The sequence below is a fragment of the Lolium rigidum genome, unplaced genomic scaffold, assembly GCF_022539505.1.
Source record: "Lolium rigidum isolate FL_2022 unplaced genomic scaffold, APGP_CSIRO_Lrig_0.1 contig_5526_1, whole genome shotgun sequence".
NCBI classification, from domain to species: Eukaryota; Viridiplantae; Streptophyta; class Magnoliopsida; order Poales; family Poaceae; genus Lolium; species Lolium rigidum.
The window spans coordinates 407,961-432,647 of NW_025900948.1; the positions used below are offsets into that span (position 1 = coordinate 407,961).

At 43.3% G+C, this 24,687-nt stretch overlaps 1 protein-coding gene across 2 annotated transcripts; it reads right to left on the bottom strand.

Annotated features, from left to right (window-relative positions):
- Positions 1-613: 613 nt before the first annotated feature.
- On the bottom strand, positions 614-5,840 carry LOC124681769. Of its 2 annotated transcripts, XM_047216596.1 has the most exons (4): positions 5,500-5,840; positions 2,489-2,595; positions 2,099-2,121; positions 614-1,973 (listed from the first exon to the last, which is right to left on the bottom strand). In XM_047216596.1, exon 4 carries the CDS (start codon positions 1,951-1,953, stop codon positions 805-807), a length of 1,149 nt encoding a protein of 382 aa, XP_047072552.1. In that variant the 5' UTR covers positions 1,954-1,973; positions 2,099-2,121; positions 2,489-2,595; positions 5,500-5,840; the 3' UTR covers positions 614-804. The 2 variants fall into 2 exon arrangements, with proteins under 2 accessions (XP_047072552.1, XP_047072551.1); XM_047216595.1 differs by having other exon boundaries at positions 614-2,121; positions 5,500-5,839.
- Between the last annotated feature and the right edge of the window lie 18,847 nt (positions 5,841-24,687).

Sequence of the window (24,687 nt, forward strand, 5' to 3'; positions counted from 1 at the left end):
CGCGGGAGCTTTCAGGACAACAGTTGGCCTTCAAGTCGCGTGGCTGATTTCTCTTGGGGTATGCATTTGGTGCAGCAAATTTGCAACACATACACCAAATTTGCAACACATACAAGAGGCAAAATTCAGGGCTACCCAAAAAACGTTGCATCACCACATAGAGATGGGCATATGCTGGAGCACTTTTTTACCTTCCGTGCACTAAAAATCAGTTTTTTAGTCAGCCCATTTATTTTCCATCATGCTCTAACTATTTGACTCCTTTTTTTTTTTGCGAAACACGTGACGATATAGACGCTCATACCCTAGCTAGTGGTCGACCGCATGGGCAGTCAGATTCCAACCAGAAATTTCAATTTTTAGTAACACTCGAATTTTCTATTTATAGTAAAATTTCCATTTTAGCAAAAAAAATCTGACCAAATTTGCTAGTAGACCAAATTTTCTATTATATATTGCAGATGCTCTAAATACATGAATGTCCTCTTTGGATCCCATTGAGCCAAGATGCCTCATAGGCTACGAACCAATCCAAGAGCGTTCAGGTTGCAAAAATGACACAACCAACAACAATTATCACTAAATTCGTTGCAAAAATGACGCACAACAAGGATGCCAGAAAGGATTAAACATACTCCTAACAATGTTCTGGTGACACAATACATAATCGATTGATGTTTCCAACATGCCATACATTTGTTACAGTACTTTCTTATTCTGAATGAAAATACAGCGACTGGCATCATTTAACATACTCCAAATAATGCCAGACTTGCCAAATCCGCCCCAAAACTGTATATTGATTCAGGGTATAAACCAGATTGGAAGAGAGCACTCTGAAGTAGATTCACGCGGAAAGTGCCTCATCGCATTGTGTGTTTTGTGAAAGTCGTACACGCCCATGAAAGTGGTGGGATACCTACTCCCGTTGCTCCACGCCAAGGATAGGTTGAAGCTTGCATCGTCCAGGTAATAGATGTTACCCACCGGGAGCGTGTCAAACTGAGACACCTCAAAGGCCCTGGAGCACCCTCGGCCAAGTAAGAGCGCCCGACCAGGAAGCGCGTGCAGCTCCACCCAGTAAGTGCCCCCACCGCCACTAGGGTTCATCTCAAAGATCCTGAAGTGCTGTTGCTGCTTGGGCCCAAAGAGCCGCAGGACCATTAGCAGCTTTCCACGGGACTCCACCAGATAGCGGGACACGCTGTGACCCTTGGGCAGGAGCCTATCAGGCTTGTAGTCAGTGCGCTTCTGTATCAGATAGGAGATATGAGACATCCCCAGAAGGTCACCCTTGGGAGCGTACACCACAACATCCTCTGTGCTGGAGAGGACATGGAAACCTTCCTTGTAATAGATTATGTCCTGGATCACGTCCACCACATCGCGCCTGGATGCAAGCCAGTATCGTTCCATCCCCATCCGCCAGAACGCTATATTGGAAGCACTGGAGACGTGCGCCGCAGCAAGGCAGCCCTCCGCTGACGGCGTGCCAGAAAAGGTGACAGTGCGGATGACCATATGGTGCTCGCACGTGGTGTCGATCCTGCCACGCGCGCTGGGTATCCTGAGCCTGTCAGGGAGAGGAACCATGGCGCCAGAGCAGAGGTTCACCGCTGCGTACCCTCGCCACTGGTCCGAGGCGAGGACGACCCAACCACCCTCATGGGAGCCGCATAGGCGCGCGGCACGAACGCTCTCCGAGAGGTGTAGGCGGCGGATAGCCCCAGAGTGGAGGCTTAAGAAGGAGGGTGCAGCAGGGGATGGGAGAAGGAGCAAAGGGAGATGGCACTGCGGGGATTTATGGACCTGCGCCGCAGAGCGCCAAACACGACAGACAGCAGCGAAGTAGACACGGTCAGCGAGGCAGGTGAGATAGCGGAGGATGGTGTCGAGAAGCTCAGGTGGGAGGCCGTCAGACCATGGAGAGCAAGGTTCGCGAGCACGGAGCATGGCGGGATTTGGGGGCAGATGCGAATGGTCTCTTTGATTTGGCTGCAGCCTTGATCCTGGTGCCAGAAGTAGGTAGATTTCCAGTTACATTCGGCAGTTGAAACAAACTGGATCAGCTCCCCAGCTACCACAACAAACTCTTGATCCTCACGAGTTGCCGCAACAAGCCTGTAAATATGGATCCCAGTCCAAAAAAAACTGTAAATATGGATGCATACATACTTTATTGTTGCAACACAGAAACAAAGGTTATGTCTGGATATATAGGTTTGCCAAAAAAAAATGTTTGGATATATAGAGAAACCAAGTTCCAAACTCCACTCATCAGAGAAAATAAAAATGAGGGCTAGTCACATTTCTTACAAGTTTGAACCTCGCGCCTAAGCTTGAAATGTTCGAATAGACACAGAAATCAGATCCAGAGAGCAAAATGCCGCATTTTCTACTCTAGAATCAACATTTTGTCTCACTGTATTCTTAAGAATCCTTCACAGATCAAAAGAGCTAGATAATGAAAGAGTGCAAAGGATAATACCATGTAATGGTGTGTCTGAGCTATATCCAAAATGGACTTCACAGCACATAAAACAACAACCACAGGAGTCTTTGAAAGATCAGTTCAGTCAGCAGAGATGTCCATGGCTGCAGCAAAAGATATGTTAACCGAATTAACAATGTACTCATGGTCTTTTGGTAATGCATTCTAGAGAAAATCCAGAAAAACAATAAAAATGGCCAACTAATATGAATGTAATGGTTGAGGATAATGCAAATAAATTGTACCGTACAATACATTGTATGACAATAAACGATCATGTCTCTAGAATATTAGCTGTTTGCGCTGTGACAATAAATGATGAAACGAATGTGTTGATATACCTAATAAAAATATTAGTTGTATGCCCAGACATAAATTCTTCCAGGTTGGCCACATAATTAATGAAATAAACAGATTGTGCCTAAAATTTGAACGTACCAAGAACTAAGTAAGCCATATACTCTTGTTAATTATGCTAGAGAGCTGAAGCCAAATGCTGTTTGGTTGGGCGCAGGTTCAAGCCAAGCATTGGGCCTCAGAGTAAGTGGTCCAGATCCAATCCCTCAGAAACATGCTACCATTGTCCACTACTGAAGAAGTTGGTATAATCTTAGGCAGTTACTATAAGGCACGAATAATTATCTTTTGTCAAAACCAAAGGCCATGGTTTTTAAGGGGGTAAGAAGTTTTACCCACGCTCGAACACCTAATTGGCACGAGTAAATTGCATAGACCAGTAACTCTTGGGGCAAATATTGTGCAAACCAGTCACTTGAATTTATTTTTGCAGAGACCAGCAACTCTATGTGTAACTCATTGCAAAGAGGTGTAATGACTAAATTAAACAGGTTAACAACACAGTAACTGATAAAGGAGACCCACATGAGGTGGCCTGGCTGGCATGGTGGTATTAGAGCATCTCCAGCAGATAATGTACATACAAAATTAACTACCATATAAAACACCTTAGTTAAAAAAAACAGCTCCAACTGATGATGTAGATGTAAAAAAAGCCTCAAAATTTCACACCGCGATGCAAAGAGGTGATGTATCGTAAACCAATGGCCGCGCTCGAGCTCGAACTGCCGTTTTGTCGTTTCATCACTCCCCACCCCCGCGAGCTGCCGCGCCGCTGCCGGCCAGCTGACGTTGGGAATAAAGCCGTTGTCGCTCCCCCGTCGACCGCTGGCCCCTGCCTCGCCTCGCCGAACTCTTCAAGCAGCTAGAGATGGCCGACGCGTTGAAAATCCATCGCCCATCAGCTCAATTCCGGATCGCCGCGACCATCGTTGGCCGTCTGCAGGGCCGCAGATCGTCGGTGACCTTCTATTTAGCATACGACCCTGACTCGGACCTGTGGGACTGCGACACCTTCCTGGGCGACGCACCCGCCAGCCAGAACGAGGACGGCGAAGCCTTCGTGGATGAGGACGAGAATGAGGGTGGCGACGAAGCACCTTGGCAGGAGTTCCGCGACGACATGGTCGACTTTGGGTGTCATGGCTTAGAGCATGTCTAGCAGACACCCCAAACCCCAAATACGTGTATCCGAGCCACCCCAAACACGTTTTGCAGGCTGAAAAATCGTCACGCAGTCCAGACGCGCCAAACGCAGCCCGCATAACAGCATATTCCTGGCTTGTTCGCACCGGGCTTCCTCAGCGCCGGCTTCTTCTGCGTCGGCAGCCTGTTACCCGGCTTCTTCATCCGCTTGGTCGGACCGGGAGGGGCAGCCGCAAAACGGCGGTTATTATGCTGATGGGGGTCGAACGCGGTGTCTGCTAGAGATGCTCTTACACATGAGTGGTAGGCCCCTACACCAACGCATGCCCCACCTGCAGCACAGCCGCAGCAGGCGGTGTCCTGGCCCGCGCCTGCGCCACCATTGCCCTGGTCGCCACCGGTGGTCATCGCCATCGACGAGTAGGCATAGGTGACGCTGATGCTAACCCTAGTTTTAGCTAGGATTTTAGGATACCTATGCTGTTTTTTTCTTCTTTTTTGCCCCATGTAAATTATATTTTTCATACATGAAATATCATTAATTAGGCTTGTGCTTGAAGCCGCTGGATTCATATCGATTCAAACGGACAAAAATAAACATATTTTGTGTCCGAAATAGATCTGCCTAGAGATTCCCTTATACATAGTTTTTCTACTTTTTAGATCATTGTAGAAATGCCAATTTTGAAGCAAAGCAGCTGTCAACCATGGTGCTAGTGCATGCGCAGCACACACCATGCCACGGCAGCTGCCAAAGTATGGTGTTTAAGCGTTGTAATCTTATCATTATAGCGCCATGCAATTTATTATATGGAGAGTCGCTGGTTTCCGCAAAACCAATTTCAAGTCACTGGTTTGCGCAATGTTTGCCCCAACATTTACTGGTATATGCAACTTCCTCAATTGGCACTAAACGCCTGAAGCGGGCAAAAACCATGGCAAAGACAAATGGAACATGAAGTTCATAATTTAACCTATATATAGGTACTAGTACAGGATTGCACCTCCTCACGGTGCCACTGGATACTTAGGAAAAATCTAAGAGAATGGTAAAAAAATTATGAATCAAACCTAGTTATGAACGACAGCTTTTCGTTTATATCTTTCAGAATTGCTTCAGGGCACACTATGAGGAGAGACTAGGAGCCAACTGTCATGTACAGCAGCACACATCTTGGTTGAAATGCATTCCAACTGAAGTAAGATACATAATGAAGATACAGTTGGCTCTCTAAATAATCAGAACCAAAACACATACATGGAAACGTTGGAAATAACAGGGGCTGCCACTCGCATTTCTTGCAAGTTCCGATCTCACTCTGTCCACATCAAATAAACTAGCCTGACAATCATATGCGTAGTCCTTGCTACTTCAAACAAAACGCACATCAGTTCTTAAGAATTAGTAACTGGATACGAACTCTTGGTAACTGATCGAAACAATATACTAAGTGGGGAAAATCGAGTCTGTACCATCAAATTGTTGCAGTTCTTTTGATCCTTACCACTTCTGTGAAGTCTCCGTCAGCGATGGAGGAGAGGGGGGCGTCAGCAAGGCAAGAACACGCAGAGCCGTCGGTGAGGCCGGGCTTCAGGGGAGAGATCGCTGCTGCCGGGGAGGCCGCGCGTCGGGGACGAGCAAGGAGAGGATCTTGGGGACGGCGCCGAGGGCGTACCGCGGCCGGACGAGGTGCGACGGCGGCGGCCGCGTCGGGGATGTCACAGGCCGCCCGGGTTAGGGTTTCAGGCGGCCGGCTGGGGCCCTTCTCTCCATGCTTATGGGAGCTGGTTTCGCTGGGGGTGGAGGCGCGCCAGCGAGGAGATCCCCCGCCGGGCTCGGAGGATGCGGTGGTCGTCGGGTAGGCGTATGCGGTGGTCGGAGCTTCTCTGCCGTGGTTCTGTGAGAGTTGGATCCGTCGGGTAGGTGTATGCGGGACTGAGTGCTGACCAGCGCTTGGGTTCAGTTTAGACTTTAGAGTGCTGAATTTTTTAATTATTTAATTGGTGAAAGTATTAATTTATTATATATACCATATATAAAAATCATTTTTTTAGAGCTCTAGATAAAGTCTCCTTCTCCCCAAGTGGAGGCAAATGTTTCATGGTGACTTTGAGTACATGTCCTGCTCACCATTCCTTCTATATATTTTTTGATCGTTTTGAGGGAAAAGGGAGAGAATGTCTAGATTTACATTTCAACCGATCAATATCTCGCTAAGTAACGGAAAATAGTAGATTTGCATTTGATGCATTGATTCAAGTTCTTCACAGTGATACATGGAAGTGAAAGTTCATGAGTTGATTCTTAGGGATCTTGTACTCAGAGTTTGTTCCTTTTGGGTCTTTAGATCCTAGATGGATTGGTGATCTTACTGGTGTGGTGCGATTGAGACCTCCAATCAAGTTGTGGAGCTTGCCTCAATCTTGTGGCCTTTTGTGGTAGATTTGTTGCGAGCCTCCAATTAAGTTGTGAAGATTGGCCTAACCTTATACGGGTTTGGTGACCACCCTCAAGGATCCATAGTGGATTGGAAACTTCCCTTTTGGTGGAATGCTCGAGGAAAATATGGCGTTTGGAGAGCATTGTTCCTCCACACCACTCCAACGGAGGCTAGCTTCATTTGGGAAGTGAACTTCAGGATATATTATCGTCTCTGTGTCCCCTTGGTTATTATTATACTCGATAGCTTTACTTAAGCACTTATCTTTGTGATAGCCTTTGACGTAGGGGTACCACGGCAAGGCCCATGGATTATGGACTTGGGTTTAAGGGAAGAAGTCGTCGTCGTGGTTTCGTCGGCGTACAAACAACATAGGGGCGCAATTTACTCACCTTCAGGCCCCTAGAAATAAAACCTTACGTGATACTTGTCTATTTTTTATTGATGATGAATAGGGTTACAAGGTCGTCATGATGGCTGTGGTGCTCTCTATAGATTGTGTATCCTCCTCCCCGTCGAACCCTCCTGGCCCTTATAAAGGAGGCCAGGTCTCAGGACTCTGGGTCTGTTACATGTTAGGATTCCCTTGTATGGGCTAGTTCTTGCATCACACGTCAGGTTCTGGACTTCGGCTCCTTTAGTAACCATCGGCTTTTCTTGGGCTTCGTGGGTCTCTGGTTGGACCACACCAGGTATGGTAACAGTGGGTACCCAATAGGGATGCCCACATCAGCCTTCGTGCTTGAAGTTATATATCTTGCTATCACATAGTTGCTAGCCCTGCTTAACACAAGTTGTTGGTGCACATAGGTGAATCCTAGTTTATATGGTCTTTGTGCTTGGTAAAGTAAACACTTATTTTATTTCATATTTTTTAAGCCCATCTTGTAAAAGTTCTAAACCGCCTATTTATCCCTCCCTCTAGGTGATATCTATGTCCTTTCACCTGGGTTGGCCACCGCCTCCTCTAGGTCGGTTTGGCGAAGGGTGGGCTAGTGCTGACGTGCAGTTGACACACGTCCGTTGGGAACCCCAAGAGGAAGGTGTGATGCGCACAACAGCGAGTTTTCCCTCAGTGTAAAACCAAGGTTATCGAACCAGTAGGAGTCAAGGAACACGTGAAGGTTGTTGGTGACGGAGTGTAGTGCGGCGCAACACCAGGGATTTCGGTGCCAACGTGGAACCTGCACAACACAATCACAATACTTTGCCCCAACGTAACAGTGAGGTTGTCAATCTCACCGGCTTGCTGTAAACAAAGGATTAAACGTATGGTGTGGAAAAAGATGTTTGTTTGCGAAGAACAGTAAAGAACGAGTTTGCGGTAGATTGTATTTCAGATGTAAAAGAATGGACCGGGGTCCACAGTTCACTAGTGGTGTCTCTCCCATAAGATAAATAGCATGTTTGGTGAACAAATTACAGTTGGGCAATTGACAAATAGAGAGGGCATAACAATGCACATACATATCACGATGACTACTATGAGATTTAATCAGGGCATTACGACACAGTACATAGACCGCTATCCAGCATGCATCTATGCCTAAAAAGTCCACCTTCTGGTTAGCATCCGCACCCATTCTAGTATTAAGTTGCAAACAACAGACAGTTGCATTAAGTATGGTGCATAATGTAATCAACACAAATATCCTTAGACAAAGCATTGATGTTTTATCCCTAATGGCAACAGCATATCCACAACCTTAGAACTTTCTGTCACTGTCCCAGATTCAATGGAGGCATGAACCCACTATCGAGCATAAATACTCCCTCTTGGAGTTACAAGTATCAACTTGGCCAGAGCCTCTACTAGCAACGGAGAGCATGCAAAAACATAAACAACACATATATGATTGATAATCAATTTGACATAGTATTTGATACGCGTACAACACGCGTCCGTTGGGAACCCCAAGAGGAAGGTGTGATGCGTACAGCGGTAAGTTTCCCTCAGTATGAAACCAAGGTTATCGAACCAGTAGGAGCCAAGAAGCACGTTCAAGGTTGATGGCGGCGGGATGTAGTGCGGCGCAACACCAGGGATTCCGGCGCCAACGTGGAACCTGCACAACACAACCAAAGTACTTTGCCCCAACGAAACGGTGAGGTTGTCAATCTCACCGGCTTGCTGTAACAAAGGATTAACCGTATTGTGTGGAAGATGATTGTTTGCAGAAAACAGTAGAACAAGTATTGCAGTAGATTGTATTTCGAGTATAGAGAATTGGACCGGGGTCCACAGTTCACTAGAGGTGTCTCTCCCATAAGATAAACGAGCATGTTGGGTGAACAAATTACGGTTGGGCAATTGACAAATAAAGAGGGCATGACCATGCACATACATATCATGATGAGTATAGTGAGATTTAATTGAGCATTACGACAAAGTACATAGACCGCCATCCAAGCATGCATCTATGCCTAAAAAGTCCACCTTCGAGGTTATCATCCGAACCCCCTCCAGTATTAAGTTGCAAAGCAACGAGACAATTGCATTAAGTATGGTGCGTAATGTAATCAACAACTACATCCTTAGACATAGCATCAATGTTTTATCCCTAGTGGCAACGAGCACAACACAACCTTAGAACTTTCCGTCCATCGTCCAGGTGTCAATGCAGGCATGAACCCACTATCGAGCATAAATACTCCCTCTTGGAGTTACAAGCATCTACTTGGCCAGAGCATCTACTAGTAACGGAGAGCATGCAAGATCATAAATAACACATAGATATAACTTTGATAATCAACATAACAAATATTCTCTATTCATCGGATTCCAACAAACGCAACATATAGAATTACAGATAGATGATCTTGATCATGTTAGGCAGCTCACAAGATCCGACAATGAAGCAGAATGGGGAGAAGACAACCATCTAGCTACTGCTATGGACCCATAGTCCAGGGGTAGACTACTCACACATCACTCCGGAGGCGACCATGGCGGCGTAGAGTCCTCCGGGAGATGAATCCCCTCTCCGGCAGGGTGCCGGAGGCGATCTCCTGGATCCCCCGAGATGGGATCGGCGTTGGCGGCGTCTCTGGAAGGTTTTTCGTATCGTGGCTCTCGGTACTGGGGGTTTCGCGACGGAGGCTTTAAGTAGGCGGAAGGGCAAGTCAGGAGGCGGCACGAGGGCCCCACACCACAGGGCCGCGCGGCCAGGGGGCGCGCCGCCCTAGGGTTTGGGCACCTCGTGGCCCCACTTCGTTGACTCTTCGGTCTTCGGAAGCTTCATGGCAAAATAGGACCCCGGGCGTTGATTTCGTCCAATTCCGAGAATATTTCGTTACTAGGATTTCGAAACCAAAAACAGCTAGAAAACAAGAATCGGCACTTCGGCATCTTGTTAATAGGTTAGTTCCAGAAAATGCACGAATATGACATAAAGTGTGCATAAAACATGTAGATAACATCAATAATGTGGCATGGAACATAAGAAATTATCGATATGTTGGAGACGTATCAGCATCCCCAAGCTTAGTTCTGCTCGTCCCTAGCAGGTAAAACGATAACAAAGATAATTTCTGGAGTGACATGCCATCATAATCTTGATCATACTATTTGTAAAGCATATGTAGTGAATGAGCGATCAAAACAATGTATATGACATGAGTAAACAAGTGAATCATAAAGCAAAGACTTTTCATGAATAGCACTTCAAGACAAGCATCAATAAGTCTTGCATAAGAGTTAACTCATAAAGCAATAATTTAAAGTAAAGGTATTGAAGCAACACAAAAGAAGATTAAGTTTCAGCGGTTGCTTTCAACTTGTAACATGTATATCTCATGGATATTGTCAACATAGAGTAATATAATAAGTGCAATATGCAAATATGTAGGAATCAATGCACAGTTCACACAAGTGTTTGCTTCTTGAGATGGAGAGAAATAGGTGAACTGACTCAACATTGAAAGTAAAAGAATGGTCCTCATAGAGGAAAAGCATCGATTGCTATATTTGTGCTAGAGCTTTGATTTTGAAAACATGAAACAATTTTGTCAACGGTAGTAATAAAGCATATGTATCATGTAAATTATATCTTATAAGTTGCAAGCCTCATGCATAGTATACTAATAGTGCCCGCACCTTGTCCTAATTAGTTTGGACTACCGGATCATCACAATGCACATGTTTTAACCAAGTGTCACAAAGGGGTATGTAGCGGCCCAGAAAAATATCCCTATTAGATTTTTGTTTGTTATTTTATTTTGTGCATAATCATGGCATCATGCATATTTTTGAACTCCAAAATTATTTTATTAAACCCTATTTTATTTCTAAAATTAATCCCTCTCTTTGGATGTCAAAATAAAACCTTTTAATTTCTTACAAAATAAACTCTTATGTGGTATATTAACCTCACTTTTCTTTCTTCTTAGTTATATAAAAATTATTTTCAAACTAAACAAACTGAGTTTTGTTCCCAATAACATGCAAGAATTTTCCAAGTTTTCCACACAATCTTCCCTCTCTTCTATTTTGTTTCCTGCAAACATCTGTGAGAGAAAGAAAGAAGAAGCAGTAGGAAAAGAGAAGAGAAGAATCAACCAGCAGCTCATTTACATGACCGATCGTTTTTGTTGCCAAGCAAAAGTATCTCAATCTTGTCATCTTCCTCACATGGTCAGGCACGCTGCGTGACCTCGCCAACCATCCAGGTCACATGCTCCCTTCCTTCTTTACCTTTCCTTCACCGAGACCCCAGCAAACCCTAGTCCGCCTCCCCACATCGCGCCGCCACCATGCCCCCTCTGTTTTCCCCCTCTCCCACGAAGCAGCGAAGAATAGACAGGAAATTCAGTTAAAGGTTCAGAGAAAACCACCGCGAGCTTCGGCCAAACTCGTCGTCGCCCCACTGCTCCGGCCATCCTCCGACGCCGTCGACCTCGTTCTCGGTTTTGTGGTAACCTGAACTTCCTCCCATACATCTCCTCGTTCTCCTCGTCACTCTCGTTCATACCGTCGTCGTTGACCGCCGTACTTCCTCGCAGATGCTCGTTGCCGGCCCTTCTCCGGTGGTCCTCCGGTGCAAGCTCCGTCTGTTCGTGGTGCCCTTGTCACAGCGCTTCTTCCCCAACCTCCGTCTTGACCTGGGTCGCCCCCAGCCGTCACACCCGTGCTCGATTGCGGCTCCTCGCGCCACTGCCGCCGTTCTTTATTCAGTTTCGTCAGACAAAGAAGCACCACGCGGGAGCATCCTCAACTCCCCAACTCCTGCAACTGCACGCCTCACGGCCAAGTTCTGCTCCGGCCGCTTCATCCCGCCCGTCTCTGCAAGATCCTCTTCCGTCGGCAGCACTCGTCGCGTTCTTCTCGTGTCCGTCGCGCGGCAGGTAGCACCAAGTCCATCTTTTCCCACCATACTTTGTTCAACACCGATGCATAGCCCAGCTGGCCTGTTCCTTTGTTTTCAGTCGATCGATCTACCTGCTAGCTAAGCAACCACGTCAAACGATCCAGCAGCATGGCTGCCTGTTTCAGCTAGCGATCTCACGATCTGGTTGATCCAGCAGTCTGCTTGCTTGGTAGTTTGATTAGCTACATGATCTCTGTTTTATACTCAACTTCTTGCACTCTATCATAATCAAAAACTGAACCTGCAGCGCAGTGATCTGCTGTTTGTACTGCTTACTTCTTGTGTCTTTTCAGAAACAAAACCCAGCACGTTCTGGTGGACACTGCTTTTAATTCTTTTCCAATTCAAATGCAAATCTATTCTTGACTTTTGATTATAAATTCAAATGCAAATGTTTTATATATGAAAGTTTATCAGAAAAATGCACTGAATCTAAATATGACATTCATATGTCGTTTTGCACATTGCATCATGTCATGAACGTGGTAGTTTGCATCGCACCTAATAATCAAACGTGGAGTATTTGACAATTGTCGGATATGATTTTCCGCTCCATTTAATTTGTATAGCTCACGTATGCCATGTCTTGCCATGCTAATAACATTTAATATGCGGGGTAGATAAACAACTCGAACCTAATAATTATGTGTTGGGGTTTCGACTCCGCTTAAATTGGATAAGTGCATCGCATCATCTTTGCCATGTTATGCATACCATCTTGATCATGCTGGATCTTATTTATCCGTAGTAGTAAGATGTGCATCCGTTGGTTGTTGTAGCGCTTTGCTTCTTCCCGGATAGGATCACGAAGTGGTGTTGTGAGATACGACAAGTTCTCCGGATGTTCCTCGGCAAGCTTTAACAGGCAAGCATTTCCCAATACTTCGCCCTCGCGAAGTCGCTCACCTATTTTATTTTGCCTTCTCCCTCATGCTAGCTTTAAGTTGCGTTCTTGTCACGTGTCCTTTCCACTTGTTACCTCAAGCAGCCTATATTGCCTCCACCAATCACCTACAGCTATTGTTTGGTTATCGGGCATGCCTTGCGAGTCGTAGTGCATGCTAGTGCTATTATATCTCGTTACCGTTACCGCTATCTTATCGGTTATCTGTTGGGAAACATGACACATGGTTTATGGATATATCTGTTGAGGGTATCATGGTTACTTGTTAATAGTTGTTAGCGGAGACATCGGTGGGTCAGTTGCTCGTTTTATGACGGCTCACTTGTGTTTCCATGAAACCTAGGATCCCGAGTTCTTGTTATCTGTTCCGAGACTGAGCGCTCTAACCACACGTGGGTATGTTTCTGGGTCTCCCCTCGACCACTGCTCGAATCTACAGCTTTGTCCAGTGGCCACAACTAGTTCGTAATGTTTTACCATTTGTTGTTGCGTGCATGCCAGCCTGTTACTTATTTACTTTGGGAAGCCCATGGGTGCCTTGTATCCCTTGTTTCTGGTATGCACGTATAGGTCGTGGAGCCTCTGCGAAGTGGTTTATCGCCCCAGTGTGTGTTTAAACCACCTAGCACGTTGACACACATAGCTAAGTCCGCTTCGGAGATACGGCCGGACTTCGATACGGGTTCAACTTGGTTAGGTGGCTTCCTGGACATTGTTGTCGTGAAGGAGAGTACGAGTCGTGATTTCCACCTGTCGCAAGTGGTTTGATCGTGCGTGTGGGCACATTTGGGCACCCCTGCAGGGTTACATCTTATCGATAAGCCGTGTCCGCGGTTATGGACGACTTGGAGCTGTATGACTCGACCATAGACAACTTACACCTGTTGTTTTCCATACTAATAACTTGCGTAGTAAGTTAGCACAACTTAAATAATAACTGGTTAAAACTTGACAACCGTGTGAGTGTCTTTGTAAGTACTTCCTTGCGAGGGGGGAACGCATCGGCTGTGTTATGTTTGCAGAGTATAGAACTGTTAGTTTATGCGCTCTCTCACCTTTCTCTGTTTAGACGAATGTTGTAGAGTGTCTCTATAGGTTTTTAGTGCTTGCGCGCTGCCGCTTAACCCCACCATATTGCCTATGACGTTCCTCTTGCGTCCTCTAAGTCCCCTGCGTGCCTCAAGTACAAAGGACGACTGGTTGACGAACGCTTATACGTCTTGAAGTCTTGTTAAGTACGAACCCGTACTTATTGTCGCTTCTACGGGATATAACTGGGCAGGTATGAAGACCGGTACGATGAAGGCGACGTTAGCAAGGTTACCCTTCCGGCTTGGCCTGGGCAGGGTTATGGACGCCACTTGGTTATCTTCAGGACTCTTAGTCCAATTTGTATCTTGTCCGTACTCGGACGTATTCGATCTTCTGTATGATTTGGATCTTTGTATGTATCTATTTGTATCTTGACTCGTTGGAGTCGTTGTTGTAATATATCGGTTTCTTGTGGGCTCTATTGTAATCCTCTTGTAATGATTACTACTCGTGATTGATTCCACCCACATCGTGTGCATGCTTCGGCGTGTACGAGGCGCTTGGTGGTGCGTCTCCTAAAATCGATATCGTGCGGATTTCGGCGGATTCGCTGGGATCCTCATGGTACCGGTTTTGGGGCGTCACAGGGTACCTCTATGCCGCCTGTACAAAGGTCTAAGGAGAAAGCTCGCATTGGATTTCTCGCTATTGATTATTCTCAACTTAGACATCCATACCGGGACAACATAGACAACAGATAATGGACTCCTCTTTTATGCATAAGCATGTAACAACAATTAATAATTTTCTCATTTGAGATTGAGGATATATGTCCAAAGCTGAAACTTCCACCATGGATCATGGCTTTAGTTAGCGGCCCAATGTTCTTCTCTAACAATATGCATGCTTAACCATAAGGTGGTAGATCGCTCTTACTTCGGACAAGACGAACATGCATAGCAACTCACATGAAATTCAACAAAGAGTAGTTGATGGCGTCCCCAGTAAACATGGTTATCGCACAACAAGCAACTTAATAAGAGATAAAGTGCATAATGATATATTCAATACCACAATAGTTTTTAAGCTATTTGTCCCATGAGCTATATATTGCAAAGGTGATGATGGAATTTTAAAGGTAGCACTCAAGTAATTTACTTTGGAATGGCGGAAAATACCATGTAGTAGGTAGGTATGGTGGACACAAATGGCATAGTGGTTGGCTCAAGTATTTTGGATGCATGAGAAGTATTCCCTCTCGATACAAGGTTTAGGCTAGCAAGGCTTATTTGAAACAAACACAAGGATGAACCGGTGCCAGTAAAACTCACATAAAAGACATATTGAAAACATTATAAGACTCTACACCGTCTTCCTTGTTGTTCAAACTCAATACTAGAAATTATCTAGACCTTAGAGAAACCAAATATGCAAACCAAATTTTAGCATGCTCTATGTATTTCTTCATTAATGGGTGCAAAGCATATGATGCAAGAGCTTAATCATGAGCATAACAATTGCCAAGTATCACATTACCCAAGACATTTATAGCAATTACTACATGTATCATTTTCCAATTCCAACCATATAACAATTTAACGAAGAAGAAACTTCGCCATGAATACTATGAGTAGAAACTAAGGACATACTTGTCCATATGCTACAGACGGAGCGTGTCTCTCTCCCATAAAGTGAATGCTAGGATCCATTTTATTCAAACAAAACAAAAAACAAAAACAAACCGACACTCCAAGCAAAGCACATAAGATGTGATGGAATAAAAATATAGTTTCGGGGGAGGAACTCGATAATGTTGTCGATGAAGAAGGGGATGCCTTGGGCATCCCCAAGCTTAGACGCTTGAGTCTTCTTAGAATATGCAGGGGTGAACCACCGGGGCATCCCCAAGCTTAGAGCTTTCACTCTCCTTGATCATGTTGCATCATACTCCTCTCTTGATCCTTGAAAACTTCCTCCACACCAAACTCGAAACAACTCATTAGAGGGTTAGTGCACAATAAAAATTAACATGTTCAGAGGTGACACAATCATTCTTAACACTTCTGGACATTGCATAAAGCTACTTGGACATTAATGGATCAAAGAAATTCATCCAACATAGCAAAAGAGGCAATGCGAAATAAAAGGCAGAATCTGTCAAAACAGAACAGTTCGTATTGACGAATTTTAAAATGGCACCAGACTTGCTCAAATGAAAATGCTCAAATTGAATGAAATTTGCGTACATATCTGAGGATTACTCACGTAAATTGGCATAATTTTCTGAGTTACCTACAGAGAATTTTGTCCAGATTCGTTACAGCAAAGAAATCTGAAACTGCGCAGTAATCCAAATCTAGTATGAACTTTTCTATCAACGACTTTACTTGGCACAACAAAACACAAAACTAAGATAAGGAGAGGTTGCTACAGTAGTAAAAAACTTCCAAGACACAAAATAAAAACAAAGTACTGTAGGTAAAAACATGGGTTGTCTCCCATAAGCGCTTTTCTTTAACGCCTTTCAGCTAGGCGCAGAAAGTGTGTATCAAGTATTATCAAGAGATGAAGTGTCAACATCATAATTTGTTCTCATAATAGAATCAAAAGGTAACTTCATTCTCTTTCTAGGGAAGTCTTCCATACCTTTCTTGAGAGGAAATTGATATTTAATATTACCTTCCTTCATATCAATGATAGCACCAACGAGTTCGAAGAAAAGGTCTTCCCAATATAATGGGACAAGATGCATTGCATTCAATATCCAAGACAACAAAATCAACGGGGACAAGGTTATTGTTAACGGTAATGCGAACATTATCAACTTTACCCAAAGGTTTCTTTGTAGAATGATCAGCAAGATTAACATCCAAATAACAATTTTTCAGCAGTGGCAAGTCAAGCATATCATAAATTTTCTTAGGCATAACAGAAATACTTGCACCAAGATCACATAAAGCATTACAATCAAAATATTTAACCTTCATCTGAATGATGGGCTCCCAACCATCCTCTAGCTTTTTAGGAATAGAGGCTTCGCGCTCTAGTTTCTCTTCTCTAGCTTTTATGAGAGCATTTGTAATATGTTGTGTGAAAGCCAAATTTATAGCACTAGCATTAGGACTTTTAGCAAGTTTTTGCAAGAACTTTATAACTTTAGAGATGTGGCAATCATCAAAATTCAAACCATTATAATCTAAAGCAATGGGATCATCATCCCCAATGTTGGAAAAAATTTCAGCGACTTTATCACGAGGCGGTTTCAACGGTTTTAGCGGTTTCGAGCGGTTTCTCGCGCTTTGCATTAGAAGTGGAAACATTGCTAACACCAATTCTTTTATTATTATTAGTAGGAGGTGCAGCAACATGTGTAGCATTAGCATTACTAGTGGTGGTAATAGTCCAAACTTTAGCTACATTCTTCTCTTTAGCTAGTTTTTCATTTTCTTCTCTATCCCACCTAGCACGTAGTTCAGCCATTAATCTTATATTCTCATTAATTCTAACTTGGATGACATTTGCTGTAGTAACAATTTTATTATGATGATTCTCATTAGGCATAACTTTCGATTTCAAAAGATCAACATCAGCAGCAAGACTATCGACTTTAGAAGCAAGTATATCAATTTTCCCAAGCTTTTCTTCAACAGATTTGTTAAAAGCAGTTTGTGTACTAATAAATTCTTTAAGCATAGCTTCAATTCCAGGGGGTGAATTCCTATTATTGTTGTAAGAATTCCCATAAGAATTACCATAGCCGTTGCCATTATTATAAGGATATGGCCTATAGTTGTTACTAGAATTGTTCTGGTAAGCATTGTTGTTGAAATTATTATTTTTAATGAAGTGCACATCAACATGTTCTTCTTGTGCAACCAATGAAGCTAATGGAAAATTATTAGGATCAATATTAGTCCTATCATTCACAAGCATAGACATAATAGCATCAATCTTATCACTCAAGGAAGAGGTTTCTTCGACAGAATTTACCTTCTTACCTTGTGGAGCTCTTTCCGTGTGCCATTCAGAGTAGTTGATCATCATATTATCAAGAAGCTTTGTTGCTTCACCAAGAGTGATGGACATAAAGGTACCTCCAGCAGCTGAATCCAATAAATTCCGTGAAGAAAAATTTAGTCCTGCATAGAAGGTTTGGATGATCATCCAAGTAGTCAGTCCATGGATTGGGCAATTTTTAACCAAAGATTTCATTCTTTCCCAAGCTTGAGCAACATGTTCAGTATCTAATTGTTTAAAATTCATTATGCTACTCCTCAAAGATATAATTTTAGCAGGGGGTTAATATCTATCAATAAAAGCATCCTTGCATTTAGTCCATGAATCAATACTATTCTTAGGCAGAGATAGCAACCAATCTTTAGCTCTTCCTCTTAATGAGAAAGGGAACAATTTTAATTTTATAATGTCACCATCTACATCCTTATACTTTTGCATTTCACATAATTCAACAAAATTATTGAGATGGGCAGCAGAATCATCAGAACTAACACCAGAAAATTGCTCTCGCATAACAAGATTCAGTAAAGCAGGTTTAATTTCAAAGAATTCTGCTGTAGTAGCAGGTGGAGCAATAGGTGTGCATAAGAAATCATTATTATTTGTGGTTGTGAAGTCACACAACTTAGTATTTTCAGGGTTGGCCATTTTAGCAACGAGTAAATAAAGCAAACTAGATAAAGTAAATGCAAGTAACTAATTTTTTTGTGTTTTTGATATAGCAAACAAGATAGCAAATAAAGTAAAACTAGCAACTAATTTTTTTTGTATTTTGATTTAGTGCAGCAAACAAAGTAGTAAATAAAACTAAGCAAGACAAAAACAAAGTAAAGAGATTGAGAAGTGGAGACTCCCCTTGCGGCGTGTCTTGATCTCCCCGACAACGGCGCCGAGAAAAGGCTGCTTGATACGCGTACAACACGCGTCCGTTGGGAACCCCAAGAGGAAGGTGTGATGCGTACGGCGGCAAGTTTCCCTCGGTATGAAACCAAGGTTATCGAACCAGTAGGAGCCAAGAAGCACGTTGAAGGTTGATGGCGGCGGGATGTAGTGCGGCGCAACACCGGGGATTCCGGCGCCAACGTGGAACATGCACAACACAACCAAAGTACTTTGCCCCAACGAAACGAGTGAGGTTGTCAATCTCACCGGCTTGGTGTAACAAAGGATTAACCGTATTGTGTGGAAGATGATTGTTTGCGAGAAAACGAGTAGAACAAGTATTGCAGTAGATTGTATTTCGAGTATAGAGAATTAGACCGGGGTCCACGGTTCACTAGAGGTGTCTCTCCCATAAGATAAACAGCATGTTGGGTGAACAAATTACAGTTGGGCAATTGACAAATAAAGAGGGCATGACCATGCACATACATATCATGATGAGTATAGTGAGATTTAATTGGGCATTACGACAAAGTACATAGACCGCCATCCGAGCATGCATCTATGCCTAAAAAGTCCACCTTCGAGGTTATCATCCGAACCCCTCCGGTATTAAGTTGCAAAGCAACGGACAATTGCATTAAGTATGGTGCTTAATGTAATCAACAACTACATCCTTAGACATAGCATCAACGTTTTATCCCTAGTGGCAACGACACAACACAACCTTAGAACTTTACGTCACTCGTCCCGGTGTCAATGCGAGGCATGAACCCACTATCGAGCATAAATACTCCCTCTTGGAGTTACAAGCATCTACTTGGCCAGAGCATCTACTAGTAACGGAGAGCATGCAAGATCATAAACAACACATAGATATAACTTTGATAATCAACATAACAAGTATTCTCTATTCATCGGATCCCAACAAACGCAACATATAGAATTACGGATAGATGATCTTGATCATGTTAGGCAGCTCACAAGATCCGACAATGAAGCACAATGGGGAGAAGACAACCATCTAGCTACTGCTATGGACCCATAGTCCGGGGGTAGACTACTCACACATCACTCCGGAGGCGACCATGGCGGCGTAGAGTCCTCCGGGAGATGAATCCCCTCTCCGGCGGGGTGCCGGAGGCGATCTCTGGATCCCCGAGATGGGATCGGCGTTGGCGGCGTCTCTGGAAGGTTTTCCGTATCGTGGCTCTCGGTACTGGGGGTTTCGCGACGGAGGCTTTAAGTAGGCGGAAGGGCAAGTCAGGAGGCGGCACGAGGGCCCCACACCACAGGGCCGCGCGGCCAAGGGGGGCCGCACCGCCCTAGGGTTTGGGCACCTCGTGGCCCCACTTCGTTGACTCTTCGGTCTTCTGGAAGCTTCGTGGCAAAATAGGACCCTGGGCGTTGATTTCGTCCAATTCCGAGAATATTTCGTTACTAGGATTTACGAAACCAAAAACAGCAGAAAACAGAAGCGGCACTTCGGCATCTTGTTAATAGGTTAGTTCCGGAAAATGCACGAATATGACATAAAGTGTGCATAAAACATGTAGATAACATCAATAATGTGGCATGGAACATAAGAAATTATCGATACGTTGGAGACGTATCGGTATTCCATATTCATCGGATCCCAACAAACACAACATGTAGCATTACAAATAGATGATCTTGATCATGATAGGCAGCTCACAAGATCTAACATGATAGCACAATGAGGAGAAGACAACCATCTAGCTACTGCTATGGACCCATAGTCCAGGGGTGAACTACTCACACATCAATCTGGAGGCGATCATGGTGATGAACAGTCCTCCGGGAGATGATTACCCTCTCCGGCAGGGTGCCGGAGGTGATCTCCTGAATCCCCCGAGATGGGATTGGCGGCGGCGGCGTCTCTGGAAGGTTTTCCGTATCGTGGCTCTCGGTACACGGGTTTTCGCGACGAAGGCTATAAGTAGGCGGAAGGGTAGGGTTGGAGGCGGCGCGGGGGCCCCACACCATAGGGCGGCGCGGGCCCCACCCAGGCCGCGCGGCCCTGTGGTGTCGGCGCCTCGTCGCCCCACTTCGTATCCCCTTCGGTCTTCTGGAAGCTTCGTGGAAAAATAAGACCCTGGGCGTTGATTTCGTCCAATTCCGAGAATATTTCCTTTGTAGGATTTCTGAAACCAAATACAGCAGAAAACGACAAGCGGCTCTTCGGCATCTCGTCAATAGGTTAGTGCCGGAAAATGCATAATAATGACATAAAGTGTGTATAAAACATGTGAGTATCATCATAAAAGTAGCATGGAACATAAGAAATTATAGATACGTTTGAGACGTATCAAGCATCCCCAAGCTTAGTTCCTACTCGCCCTCGAGTAGGTAAACGATAACAAGAATAATTTCTGAAGCGACATGCTATCATAATATTGATCAATACTATTGTAAAGCATATGAGATGAATGCAGTGATTCGAAGCAATGGTAAAGATAATGAATAAACAACTGAATCATATAGCAAAGACTTTTCATGAATAGTACTTTCAAGACAAGCATCAATAAGACTTGCATAAGAGTTAACTCATAAAGCAATAAATTCTTAGTAGAAAGCTTTGAAGCAACACAAAGGAAGATATAAGTTTCAGCGGTTGCTTTCAACTTCAACATGTATATCTCATGGATAATTGTCAACATAAAGCAATATAACAAGTGCAATAGGTAAACACGTAAGAATTAATGCACACAGTTGACACAAGTGTTTGCTTCTAAGATAGAAAGAAGTAGGTAAACTGACTCACATAAAGTAGAAGAATGGCCCTTCGCATAGGGAAGCATGGATTACTATTTTTGTGCTAGAGATTTTCATTTTGAAAACATAGAAACAATTTTGTCAACGGTAGTAATAAATCATATGTGTTATGTATAAGACATCCTATAAGTTGCAAGCCTCATGCATAGAATACCAATAGTGCTCGCACCTTGTCCTAATTAGCTTGGATTAACACGGATTATCATTGCATAACATATATTTCAACCAAGTGTCACAAAGGGGTACCTCTATGCCGCTTCGTACAAAGGTCTAAGGAGAAAGTTCGCATTGGATTTCTCGCTTTTGATTATTCTCAACTTAGACATCCATACCGGGACAACATAGACAACGAGATAATGGACTCCTCTTTTAATGCTTAAGCATTCAACAACGAGATAATATTCTCATAAGAGATTGAGGATTAGTGTCCAAACTGAAACTTCCACCATGATTCATGGTTTTAGTTAGCGGCCCAATGTTCTTCTCTAACAATATGCATACTCAAACCATTTGATCATGAAAATCGCCCTTACTTCAGACAAGACGAACATGCGTAGCAACTCACATGATATTCAACAAAGGTGTAAAAGTTGATGGCGTCCCCAGAAACATGGTTACCGCTCAACAAGCAACTTATAAGAAATAAGATACATAAGCTACATATTCAATACCACAATAGTTTTTAAGGCTATTTTCTCATGAGCTATATATTGCAAAGAGAAGGAATGAAATTTTAAAGGTTGCACTCAAGTAATTTACTTTGGAATGGCAGAGAAATACCATGTAGTAGGTAGGTATGGTGGACACAAATGGCATAGTTTTTGGCTCAAGGATTTGGATGCACGAGAATAAATCCCTCTCAATACAAGGCTTAGGCTAGCAAGGTTGTTTAAAGCAAACTCAAGTATAAACCGGTACAGCAAAACTTACATAAGAACATATTGCAAGCATTATAAGACTCTACACTGTCTTCCTTGTTGTTCAAACACCTTAACCAGAAAATATCTAGACTCGGAGAGACCAATCATGCAAACCAAATTTTAACAAGCTCTATGTAGTTCTTCATTAATAGGTGCAAAGTACATGATGCAAGAGCTTAAACATGATCTATATGAGCACAACAATTGCCAAGTATCAAATTATTCAAGACATTATACCAATTACCACATGAAGCATTTTCTGTTTCCAACCATATAACAATGAACGAAGCAATTTCAATCTTCGCCATGAACATTAAGAGTAACACTAAGAACACATGTGTTCATATGCAACAGCGGAGCGTGTCTCTCTCCCACACAAAGAATGCTAGGAACCGAATTTATTCAAACAAAAACAAAAAACAAAAACAAACAGACGCTCCAAGTAAAGCACATAAGATGTGACTGAATAAAAATATAGTTTCACTAGAGGTGACCAGATAAGTTGTCGATGAAGAAGGGGATGTGCCTTGGGCATCCCCAAGCTTAGATGCTTGAGTCTTCTTGAAATATGCAGGGATGAACCACGGGGGCATCCCCAAGCTTAGACTTTTCACTCTTCTTGATCATAGTATATCATCCTCCTCTCTTGACCCTTGAAAACTTCCTCCACACCAAACTCAAAACAAACTCATTAGAGGGTTAGTGCATAATAAAAAATTCATATATTCAGAGGTGACATAATCATTCTTAACACTTCTGGACATTGCACAAAGCTACTGAAAGTTAATGAAACAAAGAAATCCATCAAACATAGCAAAACAGGCAATGCGAAATAAAAGGCAGAATCTGTCAAAACATAACAGTCCGTAAAGATGAATTTTTCTGGGGCACTTAACTTGCTCAAATGAAAAAGCTCAAATTGAATGAAAGTTGCGTACATATCTGAGGATCACGCACGTAAATTGGCAGATTTTTATGAGTTACCTACAGACGGGGCTGCTCAATTTCGTGACAGTAAGAAGTCTGTTTCTGCGCAGTAATCCAAATCTAGTATCAACCCTATTATCAAAGACTTTACTTGGCACAACAATGCAATAAAATAAAGATAAGGAGAGGTTGCTACAGTAGTAACAACTTCCAAGACTCAAATATAAAACAAAAGTGCTGTAGTAAAATAATGGGTTGTCTCCCATAAGCGCTTTTCTTTAACGCCTTTCGGCTAGGCGCAGAAAGTGTGAATCAAGTATTATCAAGAGATGAAGCATCAACATCATAATTTGTTCTAATAATAGAATCATAAGGTAACTTCATTCTCTTTCTAGGGAAGTGTTCCATACCTTTCTTGAGAGGAAATTGATACTTAATATTACCTTCCTTCATATCAATAGTAGCACCAACGGTTCGAAGAAAAGGTCTTCCCAATATAATGGGACAAGATGCATTGCATTCAATATCCAAGACAACAAAATCAACGGGGACAAGGTTATTGTTAACCGTAATGTGAACATTATCAATCCTCCCCAAAGGTTTCTTTATAGCATTATCAGCAAGATTAACATCCAAATAACAATTTTTCAATGGCGGCAAGTCAAACATATCATAGATTTTCTTAGGCATAACAGAAATACTTGCACCAAGATCACATAAAGCATTACAATCAAAATCATTGACCCTCATCTTAATGATGGGCTCCCAACCATCTTCTAACTTCCTAGGAATAGAAGTTTCAAGTTTTAGTTTCTCCTCTCTAGCTTTTATGAGAGCATTTGTAATATGTTTTGTAAAGGCCAAATTTATAGCACTAGCATTGGGACTTCTAGCAAGTTTTTGTAAGAACTTTATAACTTTAGAGATATGAAAATCATCAAAATCTAAACCATTATGATTGATACGTCCCAAACGTATCTATAATTTCTTATGTTTCATGCTACTTTTATGATGATACTCACATGTTTTATACACATTATATGTCGTTATTATGCATTTTCCGGCACTAACCTATTGACGAGATGCCGAAGAGCCAATTGCTGTTTTCTGCTGTTTTTGGTTTCAGAAATCCTAGTAAGGAAATATTCTCGGAATTGGACGAAATCAACGCCCAGGGTCCTATTTTTGCACGAAGCTTCCAGAAGACCGGAGGACTTACGAAGTGGGGCCACGAGGCGCCGCCAAAACAGGGCGGTGCGGCCAGTAAGGGGCCCGCGCAGCCCTGTTGTGTGGGGCCCCCGTGGCGCCTCTTGACCTGCCCTTCCGCCTACTTAAAGCCTCCGTCGCGAAACCCCCAGTACCGAGAGCCACGATACGGAAAACCTTCCAGAGGCGCAGCCGCCGCCAA

Bases quoted from the DNA above. Each gene is read 5' to 3' on its own strand.
- LOC124681769 (XM_047216596.1), bottom strand. From the start codon at position 1,953: ATGCTCCGTGCTCGCGAACCTTGCTCTCCATGGTCTGACGGCCTCCCA.